This window comes from Miniopterus schreibersii (genome assembly GCF_964146895.1).
Source record: "Miniopterus schreibersii genome assembly, chromosome: 10".
NCBI classification, from domain to species: domain Eukaryota; kingdom Metazoa; phylum Chordata; class Mammalia; order Chiroptera; family Miniopteridae; genus Miniopterus; species Miniopterus schreibersii.
This window is the reverse complement of record NC_138110.1, coordinates 38,523,058-38,544,044: the sequence shown is the minus strand read 5'-3', so window position 1 is coordinate 38,544,044 and position 20,987 is coordinate 38,523,058. Positions and strand designations below refer to the sequence as shown.

At 43.6% G+C, this 20,987-nt stretch overlaps 1 protein-coding gene across 1 annotated transcript in view; it reads left to right on the top strand.

Annotated features, from left to right (window-relative positions):
- Positions 1 to 3,239: 3,239 nt before the first annotated feature.
- Positions 3,240 to 20,987, top strand: part of LAMA3 (laminin subunit alpha 3) — a gene marked incomplete at its 5' end in the record, with an annotated part of 187,030 nt that continues 169,282 nt past the window's right edge. The window contains one exon of the mRNA XM_081148996.1: positions 3,240 to 3,512. Coding sequence (XP_081005122.1) covers positions 3,240 to 3,512 — 273 coding nt within the window. The remainder of the gene's footprint in view (positions 3,513 to 20,987) is intronic.

Below are 20,987 nucleotides of genomic sequence, written 5' to 3'. Positions count from 1 at the left end.
ATACAATAATGTAGCCTTTTGTGTTTGGCTTCTTTCACCTAGTGAAATATTTTCAAGGTTCATCTCTGTTGTAGAATGTATCAGAACTTTATTTTTTTATAGCCGAATGATATGCCATCCTATATAGATACACCACACTTTGTTTATCCATTCATTAATTGGTGAACTCTGGGTTGTTTTCACTTTTAGTCTATTATGAGTGTTGCTATGAACATCAATGTGCAAGTTTTTGTGTGGTAATGTTTTTAATTCTCTTGAGTATATATTTAGGATTGGAATTGCTGGGTCACATGGTAATTTTATGTTAACATTTTTGAGGAACTGTTGAAGTGTTTTCCAAAGTGTTTGCATCATATTCATTTCCATCAGCTATGTATAAGGGTTCCAATTTCTCCACATCCTCACCAACACTTATTATCTGTCCTTTTGATTATAGCCATCCTAAAATGAGTGTGAAGTGACATCTCACTGTGGTTTTGATTTGCATTTCCCTGATGCCTAATGATGAATATTTCTATGTTCTTATTGGCCAGTTTTATATCTGCTTTGAAGAAATGTCAATTACAATCCCTTTTCCATCATTTAATTATTTTTTTAAATGGTTGAGTTTCAGAGTACTTTATTCTGGACTTGAATCTCATATCAGTATATAATTTGAAAATTGTTTCTCCCATTCTTTGGGCTCTCTTTTCACTTTTTGATGGTGTTCTTTGAAGCACAAAAGTTTTTAAATTTGATGAGGTTCAACTTATTTTTTGTTCTGTGTGCTTTTGATTTCATATGTAAGAAACCATTGCCTATTTCAAAAACAGAAAGATTTACTCCTATGTTTTTACCTAAGAGTTTTATCGTGTTAGCAGTTACATTTGTCTTCAACACACTGTCAGTTAATTTTTGTATATGGTGTGAGGTAGGCATCCAACTTGGTTCTTCTGCATGTGGATATCCTGTTGTCCCAGCACCATTTCTTGGCAATATTCAAAATGGTGAAAGTGAAGTGGCCATAAATGTAAGGGGTTATTTATGACTTCCCAATTCAATTCCAGTGATCTACATTTATCCTTATGCTAGTACCATGCAGTCTTGATTACTGTTACTTTGTATTAAGTTTTGAAATCAGAAAGCATGAATCCTCCAACTTTGTTCTTTATATTTTAGGATTGTTTTGGCTAGTCTGGGTTCTTTGCAATTCCACATAAATTTTAGAATCAGCTTAGCAGTTTCTGCAAAAAAATCATCTGTGAACTTGATAAGGATTGTGTTGAATATGTAGATTGCTTTGGGCAATATTGCCATCTAAACTATTATCTGCCAATCCATGAACATAGTATGTTTTTCCATTGATTTCAGTCTTTTTTTCATTACTTTCAAAGATGATTTGTAGTTTTCATTGTACAAGTCTTACACTTATTTTGTTAAATTTATTCCTAAGAATTTTATTCTTTTTGAGTCTATTGTAAATGGAATTGCTCTTAACATTATTTTTTGGATTGTTTATTGCTAGTGTTTAAAAATATAATAAATTTTTGAACATTTATGAGTTTATATATTTTTTATGTTAAAATATTGTGAACATCTTATAGATTTTATAGGAAATATATGCTTCTATAACATCACTTTAATGACCTCGTAATATTTCACTATGTCATCTACCACAATTTATTTAAGTACCTCTTTATCAATGAACATTAAGTTCTTTTAAACTTGAAAAAAATTATAAATAGCTCTGATAAATACTAACTATCAAATCTTTGCAAACTTTCTGAATTACTTCCTGTATATAAATCTCTAAAGTGGAATTGTTAGGGCAAAATATATCTACATTGGAGTCATTTGCGAAGTACTGCAAACATTGCCTTCCTGAAAGATTATAAGGTTTTTGCACTTCTGCCATGGGTGTGATACTTGATTCCCTGAATTATCTTCAACTTTCAGTTTTATTTTTAAAACCTGTTTGCTAGTTTGAAAGGTGAAAGATGAGTCTCATTGGTGCTTTACTTGCATTTCAATTTCCAGGAAGGTCAAATATTTTTTCTTATGTTTATTATCTTAAAACATTTCTTTTCTGTGAATCATGTTAGGTTCTTAGCCATGAGTGTTCAGCTTCTTCTAATTGTTTTGTAAAAGCAGTTTATATATTAAAGTCATTAATCTTATGTCTTTTAATGGTATAAAATTCCTCCTCCCTCATTTATTTTCCATTTTTGTTTAGTTATGGTGCTTTTTGATGTACACACTGTTTTTTTTAGGTAGTCACTACATCAACCTTTATGGCTTCTCCTTTAGGTGTTTCCCTTCATCCTTCAAAGCTCCAGTCCTACTTCCTCTGGGGCACTCCTTATGGCCAACAGCTACGACGCCCTCTAACTGCTTAGAGGGCCTAGGTGGGCTCATTTTGGCGAGGTGTCCCTGCATCCAGACCAAGCCTCAGCCTCAGCCCCTACTGGACTATCCTGTACCCTGAGGTCAGCTTGACAGCTTGAGTATTTCACTCAACATCTCTCAGTTTTTCTGTAAAATTTAGCAGATTGGGCCTTTAAAGGATTTACTCCAGGGTAGCTTTCCAGTTTGGCCAACTACAACTTCCACTCTTGTCTCTTACATGTGTTCGCTCTGCCACTCACGATTCCTGCTGAGCCCCTTTGCTCCCAGACTCAGAGTGTGGCTAGCGCCATTGATACCGGTGACGACCGGGTTTGAGACTTTTGACAGCTGAGGCTTGTCGGGAAATCACAGTATCTTTAGTGTAAGTTCTGCGTGAGGGGCACTTTCCTCTGCCGTCTCACCCAAATTCGCTGCAAGACTCCTTCCTCTTGTTCAAGGTCCGGGGCTGGCTTTTCTGGCTGGTCTGCGACCGTGAGTGTTTGGAGAGGAGAAATCTCTGATTTTGCTTTGGCCGTGGGAAACCGGGGCTGTGCGGGCCCCGGCTGAGGCAGCCGGGGTGGAAGCCCGGGAACGCCTTTCGCCTTCCCCGCCCGCTAAGTGCGCAGCGCGCAGCGCGCAGCGCGCTCTCGGAGACGCCGTCTGTCGGCCCGGGGCTGGGCGCCGGCAGTTGCCGATCCCGCGGTTCCCGCTCCAGCCCCTGCAGGCAGATTCCACGGGAGAGAAGCCGCCCCCACGCCGCGGGCTCCCGGGCTGCGCTCGCCCGAGGAGCCGGACCACTGGGCGGTGCCGCCCACGGCGCCCCCACCGCGAGCCCCTCCGCGGGCGGCGGCGGAGGGAGGGGCGCGCGCCGCGCGATGGCCGCTGCGGCGCGGGCTCGGGGCCGGGGACCGCCGCGCGTCCCGCTGCTGCTGCTCCTGCTGCCGGCTGCGTGCGAGGCCGCTCAGGGGCTCCCGGCCGCGGCCCGGCTCAGCCTGCACCCGCCCTACTTCAACCTGGCGGAGGCGGCGCGGATTTGGGCCACCGCCACCTGCGGGGAGCCGGAGCCCGGGAGCGCGCGGCCCGAGCCGGAGCTCTACTGCAAGTTGGTAGGGGGGCCCACCGCCCCGGGCAGAGGACACGCCATCCAGGTAGGGTCCCGGGAGAGAGCGAGGGGACCGGGTCCCGCCCCGCGCGGGTCAGCCCAAGGGGCGAAGGAATCGGGCCCTTTCCCCGCGCGCGCTAGTGACCCCAGGCGGCAGGGAGGGGCCCCCTCCGCTCCCGCGCGGGCCGACGACCCCGGGACCGGGGCGCGCTGTCCCGCATCGCCTTTGCCCGCGCGCGGCCCGGGGCGGGGATGGGTAAAGCACGCCGGGCGCAAGAAGGCAGACCTCAGGTGTGGGCGAGCGCAGGAGAAGGTCCGAAGCCGCTCCCTAGGGATGCAGGGGACTGTGGTCCAGGGCGGACTCTGCCTGTCACCAGGTAGCTCCGGGCCAGGCTTTGAGTCCACCGGGCTTCACGGGCGCGCCTCCTCCAAGGGACTTCGTCCCTCCTACCTTATTCCGGCGAGAAGCTGGTAGCAGTTAGTTTCCGCGGTGTATTTTAAGAAAGAACTTACAGGTTATAGCAGTGGTATCACTCCAATGTCATCGAAAAGATGCACTTCACCCCACTGCCTGAAGTGCCACCATTCAGTCACCGGGACAAATAGACTTGAAACAGGCAGAAAGGGCGCTCGAGTCGGTCAGAGACGCTCACCGCGAGCGCCAGGTGTGAACCATATAGTCGGAGGTGCTCACTCAGCATGCAGAGGTACTTACTCAGCACACTGAGGTACTTACTCAGCACGCGGAGGTGCTCACCCAGCACGCGGAGGTGCTTACTCAGCACGCGGAGGTGCTTACTCAGCATGCAGAAGTACTTAGCACGCGGCGGTACTCACTCAGCACGCGGCGGTGCTCACCCAGCACGCGGAGGTGCTTACTCAGCACGCGGCGGTGCTCACCCAGCACGCGGAGGTGCTCACTCAGCACGCGGCGGTGCTCACCCAGCACGCGGAGGCGCGCCAGGTGCCCCCGCACCGTCCTCGCAGCCCGCTGGGAACTGGATTGGGCGAGCAGGGTCAGAACCGCTCCTGTGTCGGAAAGCAGGGCGGCTGGATTTGAACCCAGTTCTCGCTCCAAAAGCCGCTCTACACTAAGGCACAATCGCTCCCAATACTAAGGCTGGGAAGTATTGCTCAGGAACGGGAAAGTGTTGCCGGAAGAGGGAGTAATTTGGGAGCTTGTGCTCCAAAAGAGAAAGATTATCACTGAGAGTTTAAGAAATTCTTTTGACTATGCAGTTGCATAAATGGCAAGTTGCTGCACATGCAGGGTCAATACATGTTTATTTATTTAGAAATTATATGCATGTATTACTCTATTAATATATTATGCATACTTAAAACATGCAAAAATAGAAATTTAAAAGAAAAATAATGATGAAAATACTTTTTATTTTGTTTATTAAAAGATCAAACTAATTTTGCTTTTTCTAAATATCTTATTTGTGAATAACTACTTATAAATATCCAAATATACAGAAGTCATCATATGTGTATTTATTTTTCACAAGTTTAGTTAGCATTTATGATACAGTTCAGAGTTGTTTTATATTAATACTTGAACTTAGTAATTGTCATAGCTGAAAAGATACCTAAAAAATAGGTAGATTCAAATGGAAGAACTGCATTGACTGAGCTCCAAAACCAACTGCATAATTTATGAAGTCCAATGCAAAATGAAAATGTGGAGCCTCTTGTTCAAAAATTATTAAGAATTTCAAGATGGTGATAGCAGAGCATTAAACTGAGAGGACTTTCTAAGAGTGGGACCCTGTGTGACTGTACAGGTCTCATTGCTGTCTGAGTTCAATAAATCATGGTACTCATATTCCTGCCCCATCCTTCTATTATTTTTAAATTGCATAAAGTAGAAATTTGGCCAGTAAATGTTTCCTTTTCAAGGCATTCAGTACTTCCTGGTAGGAAGGTGTTGTGTTTTAATGTTTCAAACAATAGATTCAAAACACATTACAAGTCCTCTTTTGGAAAATACTAGAATATGTTAAAAAATTCTGTTTCCATGTTTTTAAAATGTGCAACCATGAGAACTTTTAGAGTAACAGTTCCATATTTTTTAATATATATATTTTTATTGATTTTTAGAGAGAGAGGAAGAGAGATGGAGTGGGAGAGAGAGAGAAACATAGATGGGAGAGTGAAACATCAATCAGCTGCCTCCTTTACGCCGCTTACCAGGGATCGAGCCCGAAACCTGGGCATGTGCCCTGACAGGGAATTGAATCAGCAACCTTTTGGTGCACGGGATGACACCCAACCAACTGAGCCACACTGGCCAGGGCAACAAAAAATGAAACATTTCCAAACAACTGTTTTTCCAAAACTGCTCTTTCCAAAGCGTACATTTTTTAGAACAGCATTTACTTTTTCACACATTGTGAAAACAACACTTTTATGGAGACTATTATGCTAAGTGAAATAAGCCAGTTAGAGAAAGACAAATATCACATGATCTCACTTATATATGGAATCTAATGAACAAAATAAACTCACGAACAAAATAGGTCCAGAGGTATGGATGCATGGGACAGAATAGCATCACAGTGGGGAGGGGAGGAAGGGGACAGGAAGAGATTAACCAAAGAACATATATGCATATATGCGTAACCCATGGACACACACAATAGTATGGGGAAGGCCTGGGGTGGGGTGGGAGTTGGGGGGCAAAAAGGGAGAAAATGAGAGAGACATCTGTAATACTGTCAACAATAAAAAAACCAACACTTTTACTTTGACAGAACAGAGTTAAGTACCTCTATTGTTTTGTAATATCCACCAGGTAGTATATTACTGGCAGCCACTTGTCATCCCAGAAAAAGTCAGCAAATTTGGAATTTTTGTGAAAAAAAAGTGTAACTTCTTTAAATTTAAAAGGTCTTTAAGTAATTTACAATGAGATAACTGGTGAACCTGTATACTCAAAATAATTTCACTCCCCATTTCAACAGAAGATTGTAACTATTCTGCTATTGAGACAAATAGAATCCCCATGTCCACCTAACTGGGCACATGTAAGCTTTGGGTGTCATGGTCAGATGATAGCCTAGTAGGACCCCTCCCTTTCCCTTGGACAGATGTTCTGGACGATTAGTGACTTGTGACCAGCCGACTTGTGGACTGGATGAAGATTCCTAAACAATCTGTATATTAAATATTAGTAAAATTAAATTTCTTATTTTTAAGTGTAAAGAGAAGTCAGTATTCTCTTCTTGAACCCACTGGATTGCCTGGCACACCCAACTTTGGAGAGAGCTGATCTAATTATGGGGAGAGTAGATACGAGGAGAAGGAAGGAATCGAAGAAATTTTTAACCGACTCCTCTCCCCCAGATTTGCCCAGGAATGGGCCATCCCTCATTTTCACCAACTGATATTTTTATTGTGTTCGTGGTTTGATACTTCTGTTTTGGAGGTCCAGAAAAGTCATGTTTCCTGTTCTTGATTGGGTTTCCAGAATAGGTCATTAAACCTGGATTCACAGTCTTCAATAGAGGAGGGAGTGACTGTGTTTCTAGGCCAGGGTGTAGCCTTCAGAAAAAAAGTGCCATATGGTATTGTCTTGTGCTTCCCTGAAAATGAGAGGTGAACAAAATCTCTGCTGAATAGTGCTTTCTGCTTTCAGAGTTGAGGGCTTGGGAAGAGGCACTGATTGTTGGTGTGAGAAGTTCTCATGTAGTGAGAAGTGTGTCAGAGACCAGAAAGGGAAGCAGGGTTCCAAAATCTAGACTATTAGACACTGTGATAGCCCAGTGTTGGCAGCTGCTTGTACAGACCTGCCTTTCAGAGAAGCGAGGGGTGGTGGGTGATGGATGAGAGAAGGGGAGAGATATTATCATTAATCAATTGGTTGTGCCTGAGTGATGGATGGTAGTTTGAGTCTGCTCATGTACAGCTCAAGATGGGAAATGGAGAAGAGTTAACTAAAATAGTTCTATTTCTTTGAACTTCCTAAAAATAAGTCTTTGGGGCCAGCCAGGGTTTAGAATTTTAGAATTTCAGAAGGATTCTGCAAAAAAAATGCCAAAAATGGATAAAATCACATCTTAGACTAAAACCTGAGTTTATGGTTCTGATTCTATAATAACAATGCTGATACTTAAATGGTAGCATGTGTCAGCAGGCAGGGTGTTTTAAAAGTCTGAATTTTGTTTGTTGAGTGAAAAATATTCACTGGCTTCTCTGGACTTAATATTTATTAAATAAGATTCTATATACCTATCAATGCTCAGACATTAGGTTTTTGGTGTTGGTTGCTCTTTGCTTCAGGGATTCTGTCTGTCTGGTTCACAGCTGTATCTCCAGTGCTTAGGACAAAGCCTGGAATAATATAGGTGCTCAGAAAATATTGAATGAAAAGATGGTGGAGTCGAAGGTACAGATAAAGGCTGTAAAAAGTGGAAGGCTGTGTCTAAAATGCAACCTCGTGCTTGGTTTAGCTTGGCATAAACACTATGCTCACAAGGAATGAAGTGCACATATCTACCAAACATATGATCCCGATTTTGTGCATTGACAGTTCAACATCTTTTATATGTTACTTAATTATACTTTGATGTGTGCGTAGGAATGTGTGTCTAACCTGAATAAATTGATAGAGAAGCACACACATGCGTTATGGCTAAGAGTGAGAGTGCCTGCCACAAAGCAGCCTCAGTTGTGTGTTTGTGTAACTTGGACTAATGGCCATAAACAGGAAACTCAACTTCACTAAGGTTCTTTTCATAGAACTATTGTGAAAGAGAACCATTTATTAACTTCAACAAGGGCCTTTTCCTTTGTGAAATTCATGTGATAATCTTGGGCGAGGACAGGGAAATCTAAGATTTTTACTATGTCCATTGATATATTTGTAACAGTGATTAATGATAAGAGTTATTTTGAGACTTCAGGCAAATGACTACAGTCATCAGTTTAAGGATGAATGATCCTTTTTAAAAAATTATTTTCCTAATAGTTGTTTTGTGTGGACTTTAGACAAGGTTTAGCAATGCAAGTTTGTATACAAATCATTTGAAGAAGATAAACAGAAATGTTTTTCTTTGAAAAGCCAAATTCACTTACCAGTGAAGAAACATGGGTCCACATGCCAGAATCTCAGCAATTTATTTCTCAACCAGTCACAAACTACTGCAGCTCAGTGCCCTTCGGGGTCGCTGGTGAATAGTCGGAATTGGGAATGTTCAGTCCTTGAAGTGCAAGATTTTACTTCATGCTCTGAATTACCTGTGCCAGTGAGGATGGATTATTTAACCTGAGAAAAAGAAATATACAGTCATAGGGAAAGGAAGGGGCAAAATGTTATTAATTTCAGCCCCCTACTTTTGAAAAACCTATACCTAAACCACTACAGAAAGATAGCTGTGTGTTTTATATCTTTAGTGCACATATGAATGTGGAAAACTATACATTTTCTTCACATCTTTTCATTTTATTTTATCAAAAGTAGATTAAAGCTTGAGTCATTTTAAACAGCTTTATTGAGGCATAATTTGAATACCATAACACGCATCCACTGTAAGTGTGAATTCAATAGTTTTCAGTCAATTTATAGAGTTGTGCAGTTAACACTAGAGTCTCATTTTGGAACATTCCCCTCAGCCCCAGAATTTTCTTGCCTACTCAATCTCTGAACGTATCTCCTGGGCTGATTTCTGTTTCTAAAGATTTGCCATTTATTCGCAAACATTTATTAAGTGGCTCTTACATGCCAGGCACCATACTAGAGGCTGAGTATGCAAAGATGATCCACACATAACCTTTCCGTAGATGACCAATTTTTCATGGCCTAATTTTCTTTAAAGACCAGGTAAACTCCCATGAGAGAAAATATATCAACTATTGTCCTTTTTATCAAACTATTCTCACTTAGAGATGGAGAACTCTGGCTCTGCAATCATGTAGGCCCGAGATTGAATTCTAACTCTACTAGCTCTCCGACCTTGGAAAATTGCATAATCTCAGTGTCCTCATGTATAAAGCAGGATTAATAATGATGTCTGCCTCACAGGTTTATTGGGTGGTTAAAAATCACTGAGTATATTTTTTGGAACATAGTGCTCAATGAAAGTTTTTTTCATGGAGTGAAAAAATTCTTAGGTAAGACTTCTAAAGTGATAAGCTACAAAAATGATTTGTCATAATATTTAAAAATTTTTAGTAAAATTCTTTTAATAATGAAATGTACAATATATAATGTACTGAACATATTTGGCATGCTAAATAATCCACAGGCATAAAGACTTCCATAGCCTTCTATAAAATAGCAATGTTAAATTGTTTTGATACTGTGTTAGTAACTAGTTTAGATAGTATTTATTTATGAAGGGACACATTTTTAAAAATCAGCTAAAGTAACATTCTTTAGGGGGAGGTATTAACTTTTTAAGGTTAATTTTGTTGGTAATAATACATTCTTCCAGATCATAAATTTATTTCTGGTTGAGATTTTGACTTTCATGAAACCTTATTAACTCTTTTTTTTTTTTTTAAACATATCTTTATTGATTTCAGAGAGAGGAAAGGAGGGGGAGAGAGAGAGGTAGAAACATCAATGATGAGAGAGTCATTGATCAAGCCAGCAACCCGGGCATGTGCCCTCACCGGGAATCGAACCCTGATCTCCTGGATCCTAGGTCGATGTTCAACCGCTGAGCCACGCCCGGCCAGGCCCTTATTACCTCTTGATCAACATTCTGGAATCATTTGCCTAGTGAGGAAAGGATTTTTGAATGGTACCTCAGTGGTCTTAGTCAATGGAACTGCCTACAGTTGTGCTATGTACATGGGTTCCTGGCCAAGGGGCAAGTGGAAGCTGAAATCCAGCCTGGGCAAGCTCTATCTGCTCAGAGGCGGAGATCCTTTTTCTGCTTCACAAAATAGAGCTGTTTGTATGAGCTAACAGGGCCTTTATTAGATCCCTCATGCCAACAGGGTGGAACCTGCCCTGGGGAAAGCCAACTCATTGAGTCCCATGTATCTTGCCAGTTTCTCAATGTCATAAGCATATTGTTTTCTCTCAGTGGTTTTCCCATCCTAGATGCTCAGAAAATGCATGTGGAATTAATAAATGCATATTATCTAGAGAGAAATATGGATTTTAATTGGATTATCCATACACCTCTTAACTGTGAATAGTGAGGAAAAGAAGCAATTCTTCATTGCTTTCAAGTTTCACCATATGCTGCACATACTATATACATAAGTGATACCAAATAAAGGAGGTAAAATGCTGAGTAGGGAGAATAGCCTAGTAACCAGGGAGCTTGCTCGCCTGATTAGTGCGGGGTATTAATTTAACACACACATATAACACTGATTCTTGGCACTGTTCTTAAGCACCTTATATATACTGACTTCTTAATCCTCACAACAATTTATGAAAGAGGTGCTCTGAGCGTGCTCATTTTAAATATGAGGAAACTGAAGCACGGAGAGGTTAAGTGATTTTTTTCAGGATCACACAGCTAGGATGTGGAAAAAAAGCCAGGTGCTCTGGCTGCAGAGTCAACGCTCTTCCCCACTATGTCACACTGCCACTGCTACACTATTCCTCCCTCAGAGCTCCAGCCAAATTTTGCACCACCTTGATAATTTCTTTCATCACCTTGGAGCCATTTATTTTCATGTCTGTGTCCTTATTAGATCATGAGCTGAGGGTGGGGCCACATTTTCCTGCTCACATCTGTTTCCCCTGTGGCAGCTTGTTGTAGACATTACAGAGAGGATTTCTGAAGAAACATTCAGAGGGCAACACCATCATAGAATTTTCCTACTAGACCAACACCTTGATGAAAGCGCTGTTCGACAGAACGAATACCTGAATTTCATCAACCTGCCTTCGGATGTGTTGAATTTCAAAGTAGAGGTGTCTGATGCAGTGGCTGGGACCAATGACTAGGACTGGGCCATCAGGAGCTGGAAGAGGCAAGGAAGGATCCTTCCTCTACAGGTTTCAGAGGGAGCATGGTCCTGCTGACACCTTGATTTCAGACTTCTAGCTTCCAGACCTGTGAGACAGTATTTTTCTGTTCTGAGTCACCCGGTTTATGGTATTTTGTTTCGGTAGCCTTAGGAGATTAATACTGTACAGTAACTTAGTCTGTTTGGACTGCCATAACAAAATGCTATAGATAGGGTAGCTTATAAACAACAGAAATTTATTTCTCACAGTTCTGGAGGCTGGCAAATTCAAGGTCAAAGTATGGGCAGATTCAGTGTCTGAGGATCCACTTCTTAGACTGCAGTCTTTTTATTTGTCCTCACATGGTAGAGGGATGAGGCATCTGTCTGAGGCCTCTTTCACGAGGACACAAATTCCATTCATGTAGGTGGAGCCCTCATCCTAATACCATCATCTAGGCAGTTAAGTCTCCACATATAAATTTTTTTATTTGGTGGGGCAGGGGGATGACACAAATATTTGTCCATAGCAGTAACTTTAGCTTTAAATTAGATAACCAATCTCTCAGTCAGCAATATTTTTTAAAAAAAAGATTCTTTATTGATTTTTAGAGAGAGAGAGAGAGAAACATCAATGTGAGAGCTGCCTCCTGCACTCCCCCTCCAGGGACTGAGCCTGAAACCCTGGATGATGCCCAACCAACTGAGCCCCACCGGCCAGGTCAGTCAGCAGTATTTATTGACCACTCAGTGAGTGAGTGTTATCTCTGCATGGCGGAGTGGAGGATCGGGGCACTGCACGATCCTGGTTGTAGGATCTCTGCTTTTAAGACTTTGCAATCTAATAACTCAAAATGTAGTCCCTAAAGAGAATGAGGAGAGCTCCTGGCTGGACAAATATTTAGGGATCACCCACATTGAGTCTTCCTTTAATATGAAGAACATATCGAGGGAGCATAAAGTAAGGATTGCCTGATGCAGGCTGGCTGGTGCCTAAGGTCTTGAATGTCACTTTCAGATTGACTCATTGTCACTGACCAGCTCAACACCTGAAAGCTTGACAGGAGCTGGTGGAATGTCTTTTTGTTTGTTTGTTTAATTTATCTTTACTGTTGAGAGTATTACAGGTGTCCCATTTTTTCGCCCCAATTGACCCCCTCCACCTCACTCTCACCCCCTCCCCAGGCCTTCACCCCATTATTGACTGTGTCCATGGGTTATGCATATATGCATATAACTTCTTTGGTTAATCTCTTCGCACCCTCCACCCCCCTTCCCTCTTTCCTCTGAAATATGATCGTCTGTTGCATGCGTCAATGTCTCTGGACCTATTAGCTCGTCAGATTGTTTTGTTCATTAGCTTCTTCTTAAAGAAGACCCTTCAACATTTCCTGTAGTGCTGGTTTGGTGGTGATGAACTCCTTTAGCTTTTTCTTATCTGTGAAGCTCTTTATCTGCCTTCAGTTCTAAATGATAGCTTTGCTGGGTAGAGCATACTTGGTTATAGTTCCATGTTTTTCATCACTTTGAACATTTCTTGCCACTCCCTTCTGGCCTGCAAGGTTTCTGTTGAGAAATCAGCTGACAGTTGTATGGGTGCTCCCTTGTAGGTAACTAACTGCTTTTCTCTTGCTCCTTTTAAGATTCTCTCTTTGTCTTTAACCTGTGGCATCTTAATTATGATGTGTCTTGCTGTGGGTCTCTTTGGGTTCCTCTTGTTTGGGACCCTCTGTGCTTCCTGTACTTGTAAGTATATTTCTTTCCCCAGGTAGGGGAAGTTTTCTGTCATTATTTTTTCAAATAGGTTTTCAATTTCTTGGTCTTTTTCTTCTCCTTCTGGCACCCCAATAATATGAATGTTGGGCCTCTTGAAGTTGTCCCAGAGGCTCCTTATGCTATCTTCATATTTCTGGATTCTTTTTTCTTTTTGCTCTTCTGGTTGGGTGTTTTCTGTTTCCTCATGTTCCAAATTGCTGATTTGATTCTCAGTGTCCTCTACTCTGCTGCTGATTCCCTGTAAATTATTCTTCATTTCAGTTTGTGCAGCCTTCATTTCAAATTGGTACTTTATTATGTCATCGATTTTCTCAGTTATTTTCATCATACTCTTACTAATATGGTTGAGCATCCTTATAACCATTATTCTGAACTCTCTATCTGTTAGCTTGCTTGGATCTATTTCATTTAGTACCTCTTCTAGAGATTTCTTCTGTTCTTTCCTTTGTGACATGTTTCTTTGCCTCTGCATTTTGGCTGCTTCTAGGTATTTGTTTCTGTGTATTAGGTGGAGCTGCTGTGTCTCCTGGAATTTATAGAGTGGCTTTGTGTAGTACATGTCCTGTAGGGTCCAGTGGCTCAGCCTCCCCAGTCACTTGAGCTGGGCCTTCTAGGTGCTCCCCTGTGTGGGCTGTGTGCACTGTCCTGTTGTAGTTGAGCCTTGGTTGCTGTTGGCGTCACTGGAAGGAATTCACCCCCAGGCCAATCGGCTGTGAGGACCAGCTGCAACTACAGCCAGAGAGCTGCTGTGCTGGAGACACCCCTATAAAGCAGGATTTACTTCAGTGGAGCTTTGGTGTTCACCAAGTGCTCCCCTTGAGTGTGTCACTCGTGGATGTGGTCGGGTTGTAATCCAGTGTGGTTGAGTCTGAGCACCAGGTGCACTGTCTCTGGGGCCTCCCGGGAGGTGCAAAGTCAGCCTGTGCCAGTGCCTTGCCCAGGGCCACCCAGCATGAGCTACACAGCAAACCGTAGTTGGCTGCTACTTGTGCTGGGCTTGGAGGTGTCCAGGAGAGGCCAAGCTATGAGCCAATGCAGGCTGCCGCTAGTGCCAGGCCTGGGGCGGCTTATCAAGCCGTATGGGGCCCTCTGCTGCTTGTTTGAGAGATTTTAGGAAAGTCCTAAGCATAAGGCTCAAGAGGTCACTTGCACAGAAAAGCCCCTGGAAATGGCCTGGATGAGCTGCAGGCGGGGAGGGGCGGGGCCTCCGGGAATCACGGGGCGGGGCCAAGGTGCGAGTCAGGTGCTGGCGATTCAAATATGGCGCCTGCCTGCCGGCTGTGTGCGGGGAGGACTCGCCAAAGGAGCCATGGCCTCCGCCAGCCCTTCTGCCTGGGAGAAAGCTGCCCTCCACCTCTCGCCCGGATTTCAGGCAGGTTAGTTCCTCCCCGAGTGTCCCAGGTCCTTTCAGGCTGCTGCCCGGCGCTGGGCTCAGAGGGAGCGTCTGAGTGAGTCCGTGCGCGGCCCTTTAGAGGAGCTGCTGGGGCTCCCGCAGCCTCCGAGACCCTCAGCCACAGTCCTGCTTGTTTCTCAGACTGAAGTTGTGGGGGCTTCTCTTCCCGGCCCTGGAGCTCTGGGCTGGGGGCCTGCTGTGGGGCTGGGACCCCTCACTCCTCTGGGAAACCCCCACCGTGGAGTTTCCCTCCCGGGTTTTAACCGCGGCACTGGGTGTGGGCCCGCGGCTGCGTCTCCATCTCGGGGATCCAGCCCCAATCCGCCCACGTCCCCGCCCCTCCTACCGGTCTCGGTGCTTCTTCAGCTCCCTGGTTGTGGGGCTTCTGTTCAGCCAGATCTCAGGAGGCTCTGAGTGATGGCGGTTCTGTGTTTTAGTTGTAATTGTGATGTGGTTGCGGGAGGCGGGGGTGCAGCTGCTCCCTACGCCGCAGTCTTGTTTCCTCCCACCTTTATCTGGTGGAATGTCTTTTGTGGCTGATTCTTATCTACTAAGGAAAGAACTGCTACCTGGAGACCCATGTATACACACATTAGTGTGTAATACTCATCCACTCGTAAATTTAACAAATGTTTAGTGACACCTATGTACAAGCACGGAGGATGGGGGTGTGGGGGGCTGGGAATACAATTCTGAACAAGGCAGGAAAGGGGCCTATATGGAGCTAACACACTGTGGGGAGACTGCAACCAGTGAGCGAACATACACGGTAATTATAGATTGTTATTGTGTCTTGGAAAGAATAAACAGGATTTTGTGATGGCAGTTAATGAGGGGAGGCTTGTTTAAGGAGGTGTTGATGTGCAGGAAGCTGAGGGTTGAGAGGAAGCCACCCCTGTGTGAATAGTGGGCAAATGTGTTCCAAGCAGAAGGACCAGCAGGTACAAAGTGTGTCCTAGGAACTAAGAAAGCCACGCTGCCCGAGTTGTTACGTGTTTTGAATGTCAATTCTATGTGAGACCTCTGTGTCCTCTCCAGAGTTTATAAATACTTCCTTTTATTTTTTGGACATATTCACACCCTTTCTGGTCCTCAAAAGAATTTAGGTGAGTGATGAAGTTAAAAAGGGTGAACGAAAGAGTTGAGGGAATTGGGACAATGGGAAAACAAAGCAGTAAAAGAGTATAATTATTTCATAAGGAGATTAAAATAATAACTGAAAGGGAAATGGAAGGGGAAAGCTTGGTTTGAGGAGTGAATCAGGTCAGGGTCACTTTCTCCTTGAGGGCGGTATCTGGCTCTTCACAGGCCAGTAGTTTAGGGTTGAATGAATAGCTATTAGGCAGACCTGCTTCATAAGGCTTTGAGATAAAGCTCTAAAGAGGAAATGCTTTGAGTTTGGGCCATTGAGTGGGCAGGCCTAAATGTGTCCTGGCCAACTCGTAAACCCGAGTTTTATAGCAGACCACTTACATGAGTCACCAAGTGACCCCTTACTGCCAGTGAAATGCCAACATAATACATAAGGAACAAGAGAATAGAGGGAGAAATAGAAGAAAGAGGAATGTATGGAAACCATTAATACATGGGTTTTAACAGTTCCAGAAAGAACTTCTTGGGTTCTTTCAAGAAGGAACCAGTTGGTAATAGAACCTCAAAGTAGATTATATGGCATCATAATTAAGAGCATTACAACAAACAAACTAGAATCAAGCAATTCTACCTACCAAAAAAGAGTAATTCCGTAAGAAGTTAGAGATTATAGTACCAAACCAACAATCACCCCAGGAAAATAGATTCCCATTTATGAACTGAATTGACTACCAACTTCTTACTCTGGTATCCAGAACCCAGCACATCTCTCCCATTTACCTTTTGAGTCTTGTCTTTTATTACATGTGCTGCTGTTAAACTGGAAGATATGTTTATTGATTTTAGAGAGAGAGGGAATGGGAGAGAGAGAAACATTGATGTGAAAGAAACATCAATTGGTTGCCTCCAGTACGAGCCCCAATCAGGCTTTGAACCCACAACTTGGGTATGTGCCCTAACCAGGGATCAAACTGAACACCGTCGGGTGTACTGGATGATACTCTTACAGTGTTTGCTGCTCACTGCCACTCAGAGTCCTATATATCCTCATAAGCAGCTTAAATTCCACCTTGAGTGAGTTATTTAACCTCTCTGAGCTTTGGTTTTATCATCTGTAAAATGGGGGTATAATATGTTTTAGCTCATAAGGTTATTCTGAGGATTCCATGAAGTAAACCATACGTACTTGGAACACAGTGTTTAATAAAATGGTCACTCTAATTAAAGGTTGTTGGGAAACCTATTTCAGTAAAAACGTCAAAATAACAAGGCATTGATAAAAGGGACCAGATGTGATGGGTGGAGTACATTAGGAGAGGGAGACATAGTTGCCTGGAAAACCTCTTTGGAATGGAAAGAACTCACAATGAAGAAAGCATGTCATGGCCAGAAGAATGACCATCATTTTCTTTCTTTCCTCTCTGATTTGGCTCTGATGGAAAGATGAGTAAAGAAGGTTGTACCGGAGAAGTCTCTGAAACTGGAGAGGCTCCATCTAAAGATGGGAGAGCTGAGTTAAGCGTGAGTGGTGCTTCCTGGCCAGAGCAGGCAGGTGGCTCTGGGAGGCCCTGAGGGGTGGAACTAGTACATTTCCAGAGAGGAGAAAAAGCAAGTATAGATTTAGTTACAATGTGCTTTCTAATGAGCTTGGTGACACAGGTACCAGTCTGCAATTTCTTGTTTGCTTTTTTGAAATCAGCGTTCTGCTTCTGACATTAAAGGTACAATTATATATGTACGCACACACACAAACACACACACGGTCCATGTCTGGGACTACCCCTCCACCCCATCACTAATTAACTTGTTTCTTGCTTTCTGGTATACATATTTTTTGAAGTCAGTAACAAAATAGTTTATGCCATTTTAACTTATCAACTAAATGAATACATATTAAGCACCTCCCGTGTGCCAGATACCTCTCTAGGTAGTGAATAGTCCCTGGCTCAGGGCATTGACAGTCCAACAAACATGGTAGGAAAAAGCAAACAATAAGTGGTTCCTCCTCAGAAGGAAAAACAGAAGAGGGCAGAAAGTGCTGCACTGCTTTAGATGGAGTTGAAAGGAATGGCCTCTTGGAAAGGGACTGAAGGCCAGGAGAAGCCCATTCCCGGAAGAGGGGACAGCAAGTGCAAAGACCCTGAGGCAGGGACATCCTTGGAGTGGATGGGCAGCAAGAGGGGGAGTGTGGGTTGAGTGGACCGAGTGAGGGGAAAGTGGGAGGTTGGTTGTTTTAAGTACGTTTGATCCAATAGAAAGATGAAATGAGATGCTGCAGAGTGTGTGTGTTTAGGGGCTGTAATTGCAGATGCAGTCGTTAGGCAGGAGAGACAGGGATCAGTGTGTGTCTTGGGGCGGGGGCTTTGGAGCACAAACAGCTTCTCTACAGCACTGAGAGGCAAGGGGGGTGTGTGATTAGGAATATGAGCAAATTCAGTAAATTATCAGCAGAAGGGAAGGGGGTGGAGGAGGTTTGAGGAGCGTGGGGAATGTGTGAGATAACTTCTAGGAGAGTAAAAGAGGGAGTAGAGTGCAACACTATACCAGTATAGAAAGAAAACACAGTTCTCAGTTGTCTGTGGATGGAGAAGCTTAAAATCATGTTCCTTTACCTGCCTGGCTCACAGGCAGATGGGGAGCACACATTTCTCGTAGGTGCCTCCTTCTCTCTACCTGTAAAAGGGCCTGATGATTGTACTCACCTTATAGATATGTCACGGAAATTAAGAGTCAGCACATGCCAAGTGCAAGGTGCTGTGTCTGGCACATGGATGTTTCCTTTTGTCATCACCACCATCAGCGCAGCTACTTCTGTGGCTGCTGCTGCAAGAGCCTTCGCTAGTGGCCCACTCAGCACATGTCTGTCACCGTGGCTTCTGTGTCCCCAGGCTACAGTGGGCAGAATCACCTGGGGTACTCTCTAAAAATGTTCATTCTGGGCTCTATCAGAGATGCCCAGGGCAAGGCCCAAATATGCACTCATTTAAACAAACACCCCCCCCCCCAGTGGTTCCAATGGTGGTCTGATCACTTTATGAGTGACATCTTATTGTGTACCCACAACTGCTGCATAAGATTGGTAGTGTTAGCCCATTTTAACAAGGAAAACAGAGCTCAAGGGAAGTTAAAATTTTGGGTAATGTTTTGAAGCTGTAACTTGTAGACGTAGGATTTGAACCTCTATCATTCTATTTCAAAATGCATCTCTTTGAAACAAATTAAAAGAAAAAAAGCTCTGGAATTTGGCCTGAATGGACAAAATTTTGGAGTATATGTGTATAAATGTTGCAGACATTTGCTTATCTGCCCTTAAAAAAATATTTGGAAGGAACCTTGAGCCTGTTTTATAGATCTCTCAAATCCCCACCTTCAGGAGCCCAGCACAAATGGTTCACCCACTGGGGGGCGTGAAACCTGTGTGGGGGCCGCGGAGCTGGGCACTCTCCAGTGCAGCGTAATTGCCCTTCACCCCACTCTGTGCAGACATATAGGTCTTCGGGAAGTTTACAAAACTCTTGTCTTGATCATTGGTAACCATGCAGAAGTGCTTTTGTGCCTCTCAGAGGGAGAATGCTCTGAACAAGGTCTTTGCAAAGGAGCAATTCCAAGTTTGAAACGGGTGCACTCCAGAATGTTCCCCACATCAGGGCTCCAGCTGGCTTGGGCTGTGGCAGTTGAGACAGTGCCTTCAAGGCAGATAACCTGAGGAACCTCCGTGAGTGATGGCTAGAGGAGGGTTTGTGGCAGCACAAATGTGATACGTGATGGGGCTGTTGATGGATGAGTGTGATTAAATGCTCATCTTGCTCGCTCTTTTTGTGCCTGCCGTAAGGGCATGCATCTCAGCTTCTGACAGATAGGGTTCCTTTCTGAGCAGGGTCTCCTTCCACACATCTGGTCATTGGCAGGTGTTTGCAAAATCACATAATTGCTATTCCAGTGCCGCCTCACACTCCATCCAAATCTAGGACAGGGCTCTTTGATGTAGCTCACAGAGCAGCCAGGCCAGGATGGAAAGCGTTCTGGGCTTTGAGTAACGTCACCAGACCCGCACAGGTCCTGGTTCCTGCACGTACTGGCTGTGTGGTTTGGGGCACTTCACCTGTTTAAGTCTTCACTTCTTTGTCTTTAAGTCTTGAATACTTTGATATAAACCTGAGTGTTTTGAAGATTAAGCCAAGTGAAGTGTGGTGTGCCACCCCGGGCTCCCACACTCTCCTGCTGTCTTGATCCCAGCACCTTTCAGTAACGTGGTGTTCAAGTTACTTCTCTCCCACTTAAGGGCAGGACCACTCTTAGTGTTTGTTGGTTTTTCCTCCAGCATTCAATGCAGTGCTTAACACATTGTAGGCAATTTGAAAAAGTTGAGTAAATGAATGAATGTTCAAACCATAATAGAGAACTTCTGTCAGGGAGCCGTGCTATAATCAACCTCTAATGTCTTAGAACAAGACAATGTTTGTATTGTGAATTCAGTTGCAAAGTATTATGTATATGAGACTTTTATTTAAGGAGTATCATCAAAAATGTTAGCAAGTAGGAGAGACTATTTTTTCTTATCCGTCTGAAAAAGTATGGGTCACTCCATGCCCTCTGGGCAAAGATTGGCTTATCCTCTGGGGTCCTCCATCCTTGGAACACAACTGTTTTTAGTTGTTTATTTGAACAGTTCTGTCCCCTTTCCTTTTAGCCCCTTCTAGTACGTTTGCTATGTCCCATATGACTAGGCTAATATTAGCCTTAACGCAATTCAGAGCACGAGTCCCGTGTCCTGTTTCTTTCCATTTTCTCTTCTCTGTCTGGCATAGCATCTGGTACAGAGTATGATCAGTATAGGTTTGTCGCATGGAAGGATGAATAATTGAACACAAGAGCCTCTTTGCTCTCTCTCTGTCTCCCTCATCTCTGACTTCTATCAGTTTTTGTCCTGCTTTTAGTTATTTGTGGCTACTTTAAAAACATTGGACCTCAGGTGCAGAGTTGGGTTATAGATTATTCACAACCCTCAGTTATGACATGCTTTCGTCATTGGCCCTTGCATAGTCTGCTTTAATATATACTTGGATGAATGGATTTAAAATAGTATAGTAAGCATTCGTGAACTGGCTGTCAAAACAAAAAATAGGGCCTTGATAATAATTTATGTCTAACCATATGGTTTCCCCACCTCCCATCTCCCTGTTTCCCATAATCTTGGGTAACCGTCATTCTGAATCCTTTATTAATTTTCCTTTGTTTTACTTTTTATACAGTTTTTTTGTTAATCTCCATCCCCGATACTTTTTCCGTTGCTTTATAAAGAGAGTGGAAAGGAGAAAGAGATAGGGAGGGGGGAGGGGGGAA